Genomic DNA, 12,679 nt, shown 5'->3' with positions numbered 1-12,679 from the left:
AGTCTCGCACGCGAGATCCGTAAACTTGCGGCAAAAGTGTTTTTCCCAACATCGTTTATTATATAAATATATATATAATACATATATATATATATTCATAATGTTGTCTGATCTATGTATGTTCACTCTTTTCTCGCAATTTAACAAACCCATTTCATAAAGTTATAAAATTCAAATATTCCTAGCATCTGTGAGGAGCGAGAAATGGCAAGAATGAAAAATCACATCTGAATAAGAAATGAGCATATCGTTAATGGCGAGCTAAATCAATGAACCCGCAGCATAAGCCTACAGGTAAAATAGATTGTCTTAAATGACGTGGTGTTAATTATTTCAAAACTTGATTAGATATCTTCACTTCATTTCCGCAGTATGAAAAATCGAATAAAGTAAAGCGGTGAAAAAGTTCTTGTATAAAATATTCAGTAACGAGTATTATTTTAGAATCTCAGGTGAAAAAAAATTTCCACACCGTTGCAGCTGAGGTTATTTATTGGTATTCGTAGTAACCATAGTGACGAGGAACCACAACACACACGTGCACACGCCTCGTCGTTTCGACGTCGGTACGTCGGGACGTCGGGCGTCGAGACGGACGTCGTACTAGGGTGAACGGTTTCGTTGCGCCACTGCCGTCGAGTCCTCCGTCGAGTTCGTCGACTGTTTTCGAGTGGTTGGCAAAATTTTGACAAAGTTGCGCAAATCGAACAGGTCTGAAATCGCGCGTCAACTAATTCCTGCTCTATACGTCTTTACATCATACTTCTATTCAACATAATGCAGGGACTGAGAAGTGCGGTCGCATTTTCAACTTTGCTGTTGAATTTTGAAAAAAGTTGACGTCAGAAGTTCGGTAGTAGCTGGTTTCATAGTTTCATATACAAAATATAATACGCAGTGTGAAAATGATAATCAAAATCTTGAACAATCCTTGTCACTTTTCGTCGTTGGTCATCCTTTTCGTTATTTTTCAAACCGGTAAGTATAAGCATTTGAAAAAATCAAATTGTCTTTGTAATCCACTGCGCGTAGGTATTTCTCCAGTGCACTAATAAAGTTTTCCCCAAATTCTCGCTAATTGACTCGACTTAATTCGACGGATATTCAACTTCACGTGACACTGTCAAGTCCACGATAGAAAGTAAAACGTGAACAACGATATTGGTTTGCCATTGTAGGTGCGCCGATCAATTACACGCTTGTACGCTATGTATGTATACCTACACATGTTTGATCCATGCAAATATTTGCCTTTATCCTGCGCTGGTAAAACGTATCCGTTTTTCGTTCCCGCTGAATTTATGTAGTGCTGTGTAACGTCATTTTAACGTCGTTTCACCTTCGAGGCCTTAATCGCGATTCATGATACGTGTTACATACACGTATCGTTATTCTATTTCAATTAACGGGGCGGAAGCAAAGCATGCATGTTGATTGAAATTAAGTAGTTTTATCTATCCATAGCCTCACTCAGGTAATTAAACGTACGATTAAGTGGAAGATCGTTACAGCCTGAGTCCTATAGTTCTTCCTTCAAATTTGTTAAGCGACGTTTTTTGCCCCGCGAAAAACGTTCCGATCTACCTTTCATGCAGCCACATCTTTATACCAACGAAGCTGCGACGTTTCGAACGGCCAAGAAACACGTGCGATTGATTTTGCGATTTATATATGCCGTGCTGGAAATAGATGTGCGAAACGGTGGGAGTGCAAAGAACAAAACGCTGCACACACAATTGGCTAGCAAAGAAATTAACCGTAGAGGAGTCTAAGACAGAATCTACTGGACCATAACTCGAAGGGAACATGGAGGATGGATCTAACGGAGTACCCCCAAAGTTATAATTACGGATTAATTTTTATCGCTCTCTAAGGGTCGAGGTACATACTCGCGTGGCGAAGCGATGAGACGATGTAATTAGACATGAGAAATCCAGCTTGAGCTGCTTCATGGGTATCAGAGCTGATGGAAACTCAGGAACACAAGTCTCGCTTGGATCTGAATTTCTCTACTTTGCGTATCGCTACACCAGCTTGCACGTGCGTGGCGCATTAGGTATGTAGGTATGTACGTACGTAAAACGCATGATGCAATCAGGCCCTGAAATGGAACCAGTCCATCACTACTCTCCCTTGGAGACCTGAGGGTTAAGTTTGGCAAACCTCCGAGCGGCCTTCTGAATTCCCACGAAATCCCTAAGGGTATATGCGATCCTTCCTTGGCCCAGGATACGACGATCCTTCAGACTCTCCACCGGATCAGTCGACTCTTGATACACCGAACTCTCGACGAGGCGTATCTCAGGCGATACGACATTTTCAGACTTTAAAAAGCGTGATGATTGTAAAGAAAAAAACCCGGTTTCTATATGGATTGACTAACATACAGAAAATTGGAAATTGAATAATTTTATAGGCAAAGTTGGACTGTCACTTAGCACGTACTTTCTAATGATTTTACCACGAGACTCGTTTGACTTCATTCTGTGATGGCACATTTTGTTCGAAAGACTTGGTGTGTTTTCGAATTTATCAGGCTTCGAAGCATTTTGAAATGATTTTAATTCAAGCACCGATTTCTAATGTTTTTTTTTTCATGATTCCAGTATTTTCTACTTTTCGTTTTTAAAGAATTATACTTGGCATGCCAATATTATAATTTGATTAATACTCAATGTCTGACTATCTCGCAATAAAACGTATATATATATATATGTATTCATATATATGTGCAAGTTAAATCGAATATGAGCTATGGGAAACGTGTATAATCTTTTCCCCATTTTAATAATTGAACAATCTTTTTACAGGGGCTGCTATCGATTGTTTCAAATGCGTTTCGATCGGGGGTAACAATAAAGCTTGCGACGATCCCTTCCACAACAATGGTACCCTCGGTTTCCTGGAGACGCCATGTCTTGGCGGTCGCAAGGGGCGGGACGGTTTGTTTCCGGCTACAGCCTGCATTAAAATTGCTGGAATTTACGGTAAGTCAGCAAAATGAATCCATTGCCATCAAAATAAAAAATTTGCTTGATCTGAAAATGTACCTATGCGATCGCAGACTTACGAATTTAAATTCTTCCATCTCGATTTACTTGAATCTGGGTTGCGAATCGTTGAAATACGGTATCAAAATTTCTCAGCGAATTATCCGACCGAAAATCCAGCACGCTGAATGATTTTCTCAAAACCTCGAGGCGTCAAACTGGACCGTTTACAACCGCGACCACTCGAAAAGGGTTCAAGCCTGCATCGTCGGTTATCGTCGATTTTATCTTATCGAAGCTTTGTAGATTGGCCGGCAAACAAACTTGCGCTGGACTTGAAAGATTGAATATTCACACGTCAACTGATTCACGTGTGTGAAAATTTACTGTTCATAAATCGTTCCTGGCCGCAGACGAATCCGGTGTTTCTCTGACGGTGAGGAGCTGCGCCTTGGACAGCGGGACCCTGACGACGGACTCGGAGATCATCAGGATGTCTCACTGCGGTGGATTCTACTTCGACGAGAAGTAATTTTCGAGAGTATAAATTGGAGAAAGAACGCGTCAACCCGACTGATACTTGAATTTTTTATTTTATTTTTTATATATTTTTTATACAAATTTCAGGTACGTTCGAGGCTGTGTTCAATCCTGCAGCGACGCCGACGCCTGTAACAGGTCTGGAAAAAATTCACACTCTGCGGTCCTCATCCTCACGATTTTCGCAATCCTTGGTCGGCTTTGACCTGCAGCTCCTCGCGATGCTTGATCGTCAAATCGATGATCGAGCCGCCGGATACATCGCGAGAACAACGAAGCTGACTTGTCACATCTTCGCCGGGACTTAAGGGTGATATTTCAACTCGCCGGAGGATTTAGTGACTGAGTAATCGCAATGTGGTTACGTGTTAGCGAAATCAAGCGAGGCTGATCTGTGGCCTTCAGTTTTAGACACTGTATGACGAAACTGTCCTGAGCTTGATTAATCCACTTAATCAGCGTTAAAATTAACCTGAGCGAAGGACACTGTGTAGAGAACGTCGCGTGCAGAGTAGAGGTACTCCATAAGTAATGATGCAGCAGCTCCTCTTATATTACAGATAGGTATTATATTTTAGGTATAACTTCTATCATGGGCTGTGTCTGATGCCCATACTGTTACCATGTAACTTCATGGCGAAACCTCATGGGGATTACCTTATGAGTATACGTGGAGTTGTAGAGGATGTGCTTGAAGGATGAACGTGTCTCGGTAATATTTTTTTTCCGTGTCTAATCATTGACGTGGTTGATAGTAATCAATTTTCTTTTACAAATCGTTGGGAACAATCTGGGAAAAAGTACGAAGCGAAGCACGTTCCACGCAATGAGGCTATTTCGGGTAGAGCTAACAAAGTAGTAGATTTACCATTCGCGGTTAAAGGGTCTGTGGATCTTTCCGAACAACGTTGTAATTAAAAAGACGAGAAAACAAGATCTACGGTCGTTTTGCAGTGTAGATTTTTATTGATCATTGCTCTGATCTTTTCTAAATTTTGCAGTTACAATGCAGTTATTATTCATAAGATAGCAGATTTTGAGCGTTGATTGACCCGAGCCAGACTTGTAAGGGAATTGCTACAGCAAAAATTGTCTTTGCGGAGAAATTTCAACAAAACACTCTACGCTTTTTCGAAAACGTTTCTATTATCGTGAAGCATGTATCATGTACTTTATATATGCGTAAAAATGAAAGGCATCGTGATCGGAAAACTCGGAAACAGTACAATGATTAGAAAATTTAGTACCAATAGAACTCGAGAATTATATGTTGTTAAATTGAAAGACTATAAGAAGGAATTCGTTTGAAAAATTAATTTCAGTTGTTCCTAAGGTCTTATTATATTATGAGAAATGAATGCAAAACTATCCGTACTGCCTTATATATATATATAATATTATAAAATCATCATGATCTATTATACTAAGATTATATACATTTATTATAATACGCACGTGCAATCTATATTTACATTAATTGCCATGCGCATTGATTCAACTTGACTCTGGAAATAAAGTCATTCGGGTAGTTTTTCTCTTCATTTTATTGTCGATGCAATTATGCAATCCCCTGAACTTAGATGCAATTGAAGTTCCGTTTAATCCTAAAATTTTGCAATCAGCTAATTTCATAGTGATCATGAAAAGTGTAGAAGACTGTCATTTCCTGGACTAGTAAATGTGAAAGAGGTGTTTTTAATGTTTTCTTGAATATCGGAACAATTAAGCACTTCCGATACCGCGCATAACTTCAAAGTGTGATAGAAATGCAAATTAGTTAAATGCCAAATACGGAGCATAATCCTATTCGCCGTTGCCTATATATCGGCGGTGGCGCAAAATATTACGTGAACAAAATTTCCCAAATTGCTTTGTACTTTTTTATGCAAAAATAATCTGCCTGCACCATGTGGATATGGGATCTACTGCAAATACGCAAGAGTAAGGGGTACATTGAAAAATTTTATGATTTCGTGAGACCGAGCTCTTGCAACGAGGCGTCGTCAATTTGCATCGTTCCCAAGATAACTTCAATATTTTCAAGCGTGAGTCGTCCCTTTGATTCTCCCGGCTATAATAGCTTCAACTATGATGACCTGGTGGCCCTCTGCACGAGTCTCATTATCGTTTGCATCTGGGTGATCAGCTTCAAAATGTACATCGATTCCTTGAACGAGGTAATTAAATTAAGGGATTTGAACGAAATTGTTGATTTCGTCGTGATAATTGCGTTCGATCATTAATACAATAATTGGCTTGTCAAGTAATATTTACAGTAACCGCAAAAGCACAAACGAATTTTATTGAACCTGCACCGATTGCCGCGTCTCATTTTGCGACGTAAGTTAAGGTTCGATATATCCCGATTATTCGCAAGACACATTGCATTGTTATGTTGAATTGCATATAACCAGACGTTCTTAACTGCAGAGGGATCGATATTTATTTACTATCTTCAAAACGCATTACATTGTCGGCGTTGAATTGCATATAACCTGGCGTACAGGGCAACATTCAAATTGATCCTGCTCGATGGTTTTAAAAATTTTATGCAACTTGCTAGTGCAAGTTTATATATTATTTCAGTTTTTTTAACCGTAGAATTTTAACCCAAGTCATGACCTGTCAAACTACGATAAATCATATTTTTGTCGAAGTCATTAAATCACCGTCTATAAGCGAAGCGAGTGAGCGTAGAAAAAATCTCGCAGCAAACGTCAGAGCAACTAACTGACGTGACTATGTTTCCTCAATTTTTTATTTTTATAATCTTGGAAGTCTGTTTTCAGACGTAAATCACATTGATTTATAAATCGGGAAACTTGGTAGGGTTTAAATGCGAAAAGTTTAAAATTCCGGGTGTAAATTCCGCGTTAAGAAAACGTACATGGAGCCGTGAAAATAAATTCCAGCTTGTCGCTATCTGACAATTATGCTATCGTGGACAACAGCATCCTGGATTTTTTATCGCTGTTGGGAGGTCCTGCAGTTGCCGAGGTGCGCGATATTCGAGATCGCCGTGAAACTCCTTCAGTTTCTCTTCGCGATTTTCAACCTGATTTACCAAATGCTCATATTCCTTCGGGATCTTTGCGACGAAACGATGCAGACATTCGCGAACTTCTTTCAAGGCATAGTAAACGTTGTGAGTGGCATATCCTGCGACGACATCGAGGACTTCGCTTCCGCCTGCATCGTCGTCCTTCTATGGATCGGAGTCATCAAAATAGTTTTGAACGTGTTGGGAAAGGTACGATATAAGCGCAAAGCGAGGACCAGAAGAAAAAAAATCACCTCATCCTTGATGGACATTATTTATATCTTTGACAATCTTTTACCCGGCTGATCGAGTCTCTCCTCGCTCATTACCCCTTTCGCCAAATTTTTACATCGAAAATCGTTTCTATTTGTAGATGATGTCCGGATTATTTTCCGTTAAACCGCCTTCACCAATCTGCGGACGAATACCTTCAATATTTTTCCCCCCATCGCGATACCGGCTTCCTTCTCACAGCGACCATCGTCCTTTTTACATAGAAAGACGAGACTCGTCCAAATCCTATTTTGATTCAAACAAGTTCGATTGATTTGTGAAAAAAATACACCTTATCTATCTTTGTGTAACTTTTCCTTCTCTCATTGCGTTTTTGCGGATTTCACACTCGATTTACTGCTCTTGATGTTAGTTACTGTTTGACAGTCACTTATGATTTTTCAAACACCTACATCCAGAACCCTGGACCGATTCAATCCGATGACCTGAGTGACAAATCGAACTCGTTTTACGAAGAAGAACTGAACGCAGATAAACGCTTCGACTTGGATGGATGTCCCCGGAAGTTGCGGAAACGGAAAAAGACGCTTAGACGGCACAACAGGGGCCGTATAATGCAGAGTACCTCCAGTCCACAAATAGACGAAGAGCTAAGTGATTAGGACTGTCTGAATAATTAGCTTCTAGCCTGTAACGCCTAGACGTGAAGTAGAAATCAATTCACAAGTATATTCAGATTTAAAACAATATTATGAGCATGTTCTTTCATTTTCAATCCTCTTGACGCACCTAACAATAAGCAAGGAAATTAGGACTTTTCCTTTTCACCATTTTTACCTTTCAAGTCTAATATAATTTCTTAATTCGAAATTTATAAATGAAAAAACGTTTTTCACGGGGTCCCTTAGAAGTATCGATATACGTATAGACTTGAGCCAGGACGTTAGAAAATCAGACGAAAACTATATTTTATTTGTATATAAATATATTGTACAACAAGTATAAAATGGTATAAAGATACGAGATAACAATAACCACTTCATTAAAAAAAATCAAATCCCTATATTTACACATTGTAGGCGTGTGTTGAGAGACGAATCGCATCAATAGCGTTTTTATTTGTTAATAATTACGATTAATTTCGTTCATACTGTTCGCTAGAAAAATGATAATATACGTCAACTAGCGATATGAAAAAATACAATAAAACGGGCCGGCTGTTCCGAAAAAGTATTTACAGGTTCCTTGCGCTGGTACAACCTAGTCTTTTCCAATTGGTTTTGATATGTAACACGCTCATTTTTTTTTAAACATACCTATACGACGATAGCAATAATTATTCTTTTACTATCTTTATTTATAAATTAGGTGCTATTGTAAATGGATAAATTTCTAGATGCGTATTCGTTACGTAAAAAATAAATAAATTTGCACGAACTAATAATAAAGAGATAATACTTGGATAAACGGTATAATGAAACAATTATGTACTTATCATACTTGGGAAAACGCGATACTCGATTACGTTTCATAAATAATAACAGTATGATATAATTAGATGATGGATATTCGCTATACCATTAAATTATATTAGAAAATTCTTCCGACTCGATCAATCATTCACAATAGTGACGGCCAACTTATACTCTGGCCAGGAGAACGTTTTTGGAAGTTCAAGCTTGTGAAAAAAGAAAGAAACAATCAGTAGATTAGACATCGTACTCGTGGCTTAGGATCTTGACTAACAAATCCAATGATAATTGGATTTTTATCATACCCAAACAAATGTGTCTATACAATGTATATCGTATATGCTCGTACTCACTTGTTCAGGTGAATTCAAAATCTGAAATTCCTGTGCCATTTTTTCGGCCAGATCTTCAGAAAGCAGGACTTGCAACCAAGGCCCTTGTACTACGTATGGCTTTTCTTCAGTCACCAAAGTGCCAGTCACCGAAGGAGCAACTATTGTGACCGCAGCATGAGACAATATAGATTTGAATGTGAAATGCCTACCGTGCATTACGCGACCCCTAAAGAATAACGGGTCATGATAATAATAATGGTTACTTTTTTTCACGTGTTCCCTGATCGATCAAATATTCAAACAGTTTTACAATGACTTACTTTATCGCCAGGGGCAAGAGACCACCAGCCTCCAAGTTGAAAGTTAAATGTATTCCTGGTAAAGTCCTTACGCCATTTTCCTCGTCGAAATTTCCACTGTTTTCACAGGGTGACAATCGTTCGGTTTTTATTGTTGGCTTGACGTCTTCACCGTCGTCGTCGTCGTCGTCTTCGGAGTCATTCCGGGGCTCTCGATATTTTTCAGTGCTTCTCTCACTGGCCATTTGTACCCACCTAAAAAAAAGAATCTCACTCACAGCTGACTGTTGATTCGTCGGAGAAAAACAATAACAGTAAGAATAAGTGCCACTAGATTCTCACCAGCACTTTGCGGATACTCCGCTTAGATTCGATCCCTCTCTCTCTATGCCGCACTGTATTCTCTCAGCGAGAGAGGGATCTTCCTCCATAACTGAATATGTCCTTGCCATATCAGTCACTAGCCAAGGTCCATAACTCCTGGTTGTTTTAAGAAGGTTTACGACACCTAATCCGTTCCAATGTTGCGCCGCCTGCAGTTCTTCCGAAGTAACACCGACTATTTGTACGAAAGTAACCTGCGTCGATAAACTTTATACATATTAAGACACTCGGGATATTTACAACGTCATAATACGCACCTCTCCGTGAGGTGTCGACGCCGAAGTTGGTAACTGCGGATCTCGCCCCATGAGTATCTGCGTTATTTTTCCATTGGCATTGTCGAGAGGGGCGTGCCACGACACGTGGTCACCAGGCAGTAGCATATTTCCGGAATTAAACACGTACTTGGCTAGCTGCTGCATCACGTTTGCAGGCCATGTCGGCGGCGTGGTTTCTCCTCTTTTCCTAACCAGCCTGAATGTCAGCTCAAATCCAAATCCGCTTGGGCAACCTGGCCCGCTTTTTGGATGCAATCGTCCATCGCCGTGCAAATCGGACAAGCCCAGGCTAGTTCGGTAATGATAAATAAAATGCAATTATTCCCTGGTCATCTTGTGTGCAGAAAGAGTTCACCTTCGTAGACGCTAGTGAGGAAATTCTTGAGAAAGAATCTCAAAAAAGCAGTCAATGGCAAAATATATTTAGAACAGACAGAGGGGCACCCTATGCTTATATTTACACCGTTGCACCCTGAACATGCACACCATATCCCCTTACATGCTATCTATATATAGAACAAAACTATTACAACAGCTGCTGGGCTTATGTACTGCCTCAAGGCACACTTCTGACTGCCTGTGCTGCAGTGACACTGATAAATGCCCTACATCCCGTTTTTTTTATTCCTTCTTCTTACTCTTCTCTGCGTTTCTCTTCCCCTTTTCCTTCCTCTACTTACATATTGAGAAAAAGTTTCGAGTTTTTAAGAATGAAAGAGGTGCGTAACAATTTCTGAGAAAAAATTTTCTCTTGTAGTACAAAGGTGATGTTCATTTTATTTTTAGGCAGTTCACTATGCGGGTACAATGAACTTGAACAACTCAATACTATTTTGCATTTCTCCTGCAACATGGGTGGTCGGTCAAAATAAAGCATCATTTCCATTCAAATCATTTTTTTGCTAAGCGAATGTGCAAGACATGCAATAATATTGTAAACAAGAGTTTCATTGAGTAAACAATGTATCTTCTATATTCAGTTGAATTTATTAAATTTGAAGTATAGCTTATAAAAAAATTTGTTTTACGCTCATTTTTTATTAAACATGTTTTTGTATTTTTTGAAAAATAATTTGCGTTCTGAATCGTCAAGTTGATTAACTCTGGCAAAACAGCAGAAAAAATAAACATTTTATAGTGTATTGTTATAAGGAATCCATACTTGAAATACCAAATTATTAGTCTAGAAAAAGTGAATCGTATCTTCCTTAGGTATGCTGCTTGTAGACTAGGTAAGCCTACGTCTGTTACTTCGCATGATTATTCTTTTACAGCCGAATTTTTTAATATTTCTTGACTTGAATTTGCTAGCTCTATATTTTTGCGTTCAAAAGTTTGGGCAAGACTAAAGTGTCTTCCAACTGTTTACTTAATCATGAATAATGTACCCATGTGAATTCTTAACTATTCGATATTATAGCTTTGAATATTAGACTTGTCCCGTCAAATAAATAAATAATTAAATAAATTTAGATAGTGAAAAACACAAGATTAAAAAATGATCACAAGCAACAATATGCAAAATATAAAAATCAGACAAAAATTTGATAAACTTCTAAAATAGATATATAACCCAATGATATTTCCAGGACTGTTACACACTGTGTTAAGTTAATAATAGTAATCTTGTATCTTCTAAGGTGTTGCTCTTTACGGTTGCACAAAGGAAATAACTGTCGTTCAGGAGTAAAAGAGCCTTTTAGTCAAAGATTAGTTACCGTTATACCACTAGATGATCGTTAAAAAAACGATAGCTTCGCATTCGTTTGGGGAGTGTTCTGCCGCTGAGTAGTACGGCGTAAGTTGGGATTCAAAAATAGTCAATGAAAATACGGCCGATTGTTATTTTTCCTCACCTAACGTAGTGCCAGTGGGGTGGTACCCCAAGCTCAGGGTATCCAGGGTTCTCGTACATGCTAATGTAGTCTAGTGGATCTGGCCCACCCAACCTAAGCACAAATACAAAACTGAGTTATTTTACTGGCACGGTGACGCGGGGCAAAAGGGTGGCTAAATATAAAGTCGGACTTTGAGCAGCATTCTCTTCTTCTCATGGATCCTGTGCAATTGAAAAAGAAAGGTGTATAGTGCCGGGCGAATACACTCTGCAATTTAAATTCACAGCAGCATTTTGACGGCGCCATTGATACTTACAATTAGCATTCCATAACTGTGTCTTGGGTGGTCAATCATTTTTATCAAAGACGCGTGAGGAAAATACTGATCACAGAATCGACGATCCAGATAGAGAAGTAGGGTGATAAAAAGGTGTTAATTATTGTATTATAAGATGAAAAATATGTTTATACTATCATAAATCGATTTGAAAAGCAGAAAAAAAAAATACGATCGGATTTCTATAGAATTTTAGCGGGTGGTTGGAATGGTTAGAGTGGAAATAGGATGATAGGAGAGTTTAGACGATCGATGAAACGGAGACCGAGAGGATCGGGCAACAAGTGTTTACATCGTAGCGTAAACAACGAAACGGGCAGTTGACACATTGTGTCGGCAAGAGAAGGCTGGTTAAATTTTAACGAGGTTATCCACCCCGGGATAACCGCTCGTCACACACGTTCTTATATCTCACCAGTATTTGACGATCGCCGTAACGGTTAGCGGGTTACTCTGCTCAGGATAAATCTCCCTGCAAAGATTGTGCAAAGCGTCAAGTCCTGGGGCCCCAGGCGAGGGTCCTTGGCTCGGCTGACCCGAAGGTAGGCCCCTCAAAAAATCCTCCCTTTCCCTCATATTCGCAAACATGTAAAAACCACCGCCTTCGTCTCACGACGCGAATCGGAAAGGGAATTCGGGCTAATAACTGCAAAAACGCGAACAAAAGGCTCGCCAAAGCACCGACGTCGTGCAGGCCAACTCTTCTTTAACACTGCACTGCTTTTCACGCTGGAACTGCTCACGCACTAATGAAAATGACAACACAAAGCATTTGGGGAACGTGCGTGAGACAGTTGAGCGTGCGTCATTCTCATTTCCGGTTGTTCCGGCTCGTCATTCGCTCCTCGATCGTTTCTTTCCCCTGGATCTGAAATCTTATTGGTTGCCACTTACGAGATGAATGAGAAGAGGGCGCTGCGGTCTGAAGTTGG

The 12,679-nt window shown here is 39.5% G+C and overlaps 3 protein-coding genes across 5 annotated transcripts; 2 read left to right on the top strand and 1 right to left on the bottom strand.

Annotated features, from left to right (window-relative positions):
* The first annotated feature begins 572 nt into the window (after window positions 1-572).
* LOC124413277 lies at window positions 573-4,149 on the top strand. The gene is made up of 4 exons (XM_046893767.1): window positions 573-978; window positions 2,811-2,987; window positions 3,404-3,518; window positions 3,618-4,149. Exons 1-4 carry the CDS (start codon window positions 906-908, stop codon window positions 3,733-3,735), a joined length of 483 nt encoding a protein of 160 aa, XP_046749723.1. The 5' UTR covers window positions 573-905; the 3' UTR covers window positions 3,736-4,149.
* Window positions 4,150-4,771: 622 nt separating this feature from the next.
* LOC124413276 lies at window positions 4,772-7,642 on the top strand. Of its 3 annotated transcripts, none has more exons than XM_046893765.1 (2): window positions 4,772-5,707; window positions 7,263-7,642. In XM_046893765.1, exons 1-2 carry the CDS (start codon window positions 5,438-5,440, stop codon window positions 7,464-7,466), a joined length of 474 nt encoding a protein of 157 aa, XP_046749721.1. In that variant the 5' UTR covers window positions 4,772-5,437; the 3' UTR covers window positions 7,467-7,642. The 3 variants fall into 3 exon arrangements, with proteins under 3 accessions (XP_046749721.1, XP_046749722.1, XP_046749720.1); XM_046893766.1 differs by having other exon boundaries at window positions 6,944-7,403; XM_046893764.1 differs by lacking the exon at window positions 4,772-5,707 and adding an exon at window positions 6,196-6,780.
* A 433-nt stretch (window positions 7,643-8,075) lies between these two features.
* LOC124413109 (suppressor of fused homolog) lies at window positions 8,076-12,531 on the bottom strand. The gene is made up of 7 exons (XM_046893475.1): window positions 12,163-12,531; window positions 11,429-11,521; window positions 9,552-9,861; window positions 9,253-9,488; window positions 8,932-9,165; window positions 8,630-8,837; window positions 8,076-8,482 (listed from the first exon to the last, which is right to left on the bottom strand). Exons 1-7 carry the CDS (start codon window positions 12,333-12,335, stop codon window positions 8,417-8,419), a joined length of 1,320 nt encoding a protein of 439 aa, XP_046749431.1. The 5' UTR covers window positions 12,336-12,531; the 3' UTR covers window positions 8,076-8,416.
* Between the last annotated feature and the right edge of the window lie 148 nt (window positions 12,532-12,679).

The sequence above is a fragment of the Diprion similis genome, chromosome 12, assembly GCF_021155765.1.
Source record: "Diprion similis isolate iyDipSimi1 chromosome 12, iyDipSimi1.1, whole genome shotgun sequence".
Lineage (NCBI taxonomy): Eukaryota > Metazoa > Arthropoda > Insecta > Hymenoptera > Diprionidae > Diprion > Diprion similis.
Note: the sequence above shows the minus strand (reverse complement) of the source record. Positions and strands in the feature narration are given on the sequence as shown.

Excerpts from the sequence above, each read along its gene's own strand:
- LOC124413277 (XM_046893767.1), top strand. The coding sequence starts at position 906 with ATGATAATCAAAATCTTGAACAATCCTTGTCACTTTTCGTCGTTGGTC. Across the intron at positions 2,988-3,403 it reads TAAAATTGCTGGAATTTACG|ACGAATCCGGTGTTTCTCTG; the intron begins GTAAGTCAGCAA and ends TCCTGGCCGCAG. Across the intron at positions 3,519-3,617 it reads GGATTCTACTTCGACGAGAA|GTACGTTCGAGGCTGTGTTC; the intron begins GTAATTTTCGAG and ends TACAAATTTCAG.
- LOC124413276 (XM_046893764.1), top strand. The coding sequence starts at position 6,463 with ATGCTATCGTGGACAACAGCATCCTGGATTTTTTATCGCTGTTGGGAG. Across the intron at positions 6,781-7,262 it reads TTTTGAACGTGTTGGGAAAG|AACCCTGGACCGATTCAATC; the intron begins GTACGATATAAG and ends ACCTACATCCAG.
- LOC124413109 (XM_046893475.1), bottom strand. The coding sequence starts at position 12,335 with ATGTTTGCGAATATGAGGGAAAGGGAGGATTTTTTGAGGGGCCTACCT. Across the intron at positions 11,522-12,162 it reads ACGGCGATCGTCAAATACTG|GTTGGGTGGGCCAGATCCAC; the intron begins GTGAGATATAAG and ends ATTTGTGCTTAG. Across the intron at positions 9,489-9,551 it reads CGTCGACACCTCACGGAGAG|GTTACTTTCGTACAAATAGT; the intron begins GTGCGTATTATG and ends TTATCGACGCAG.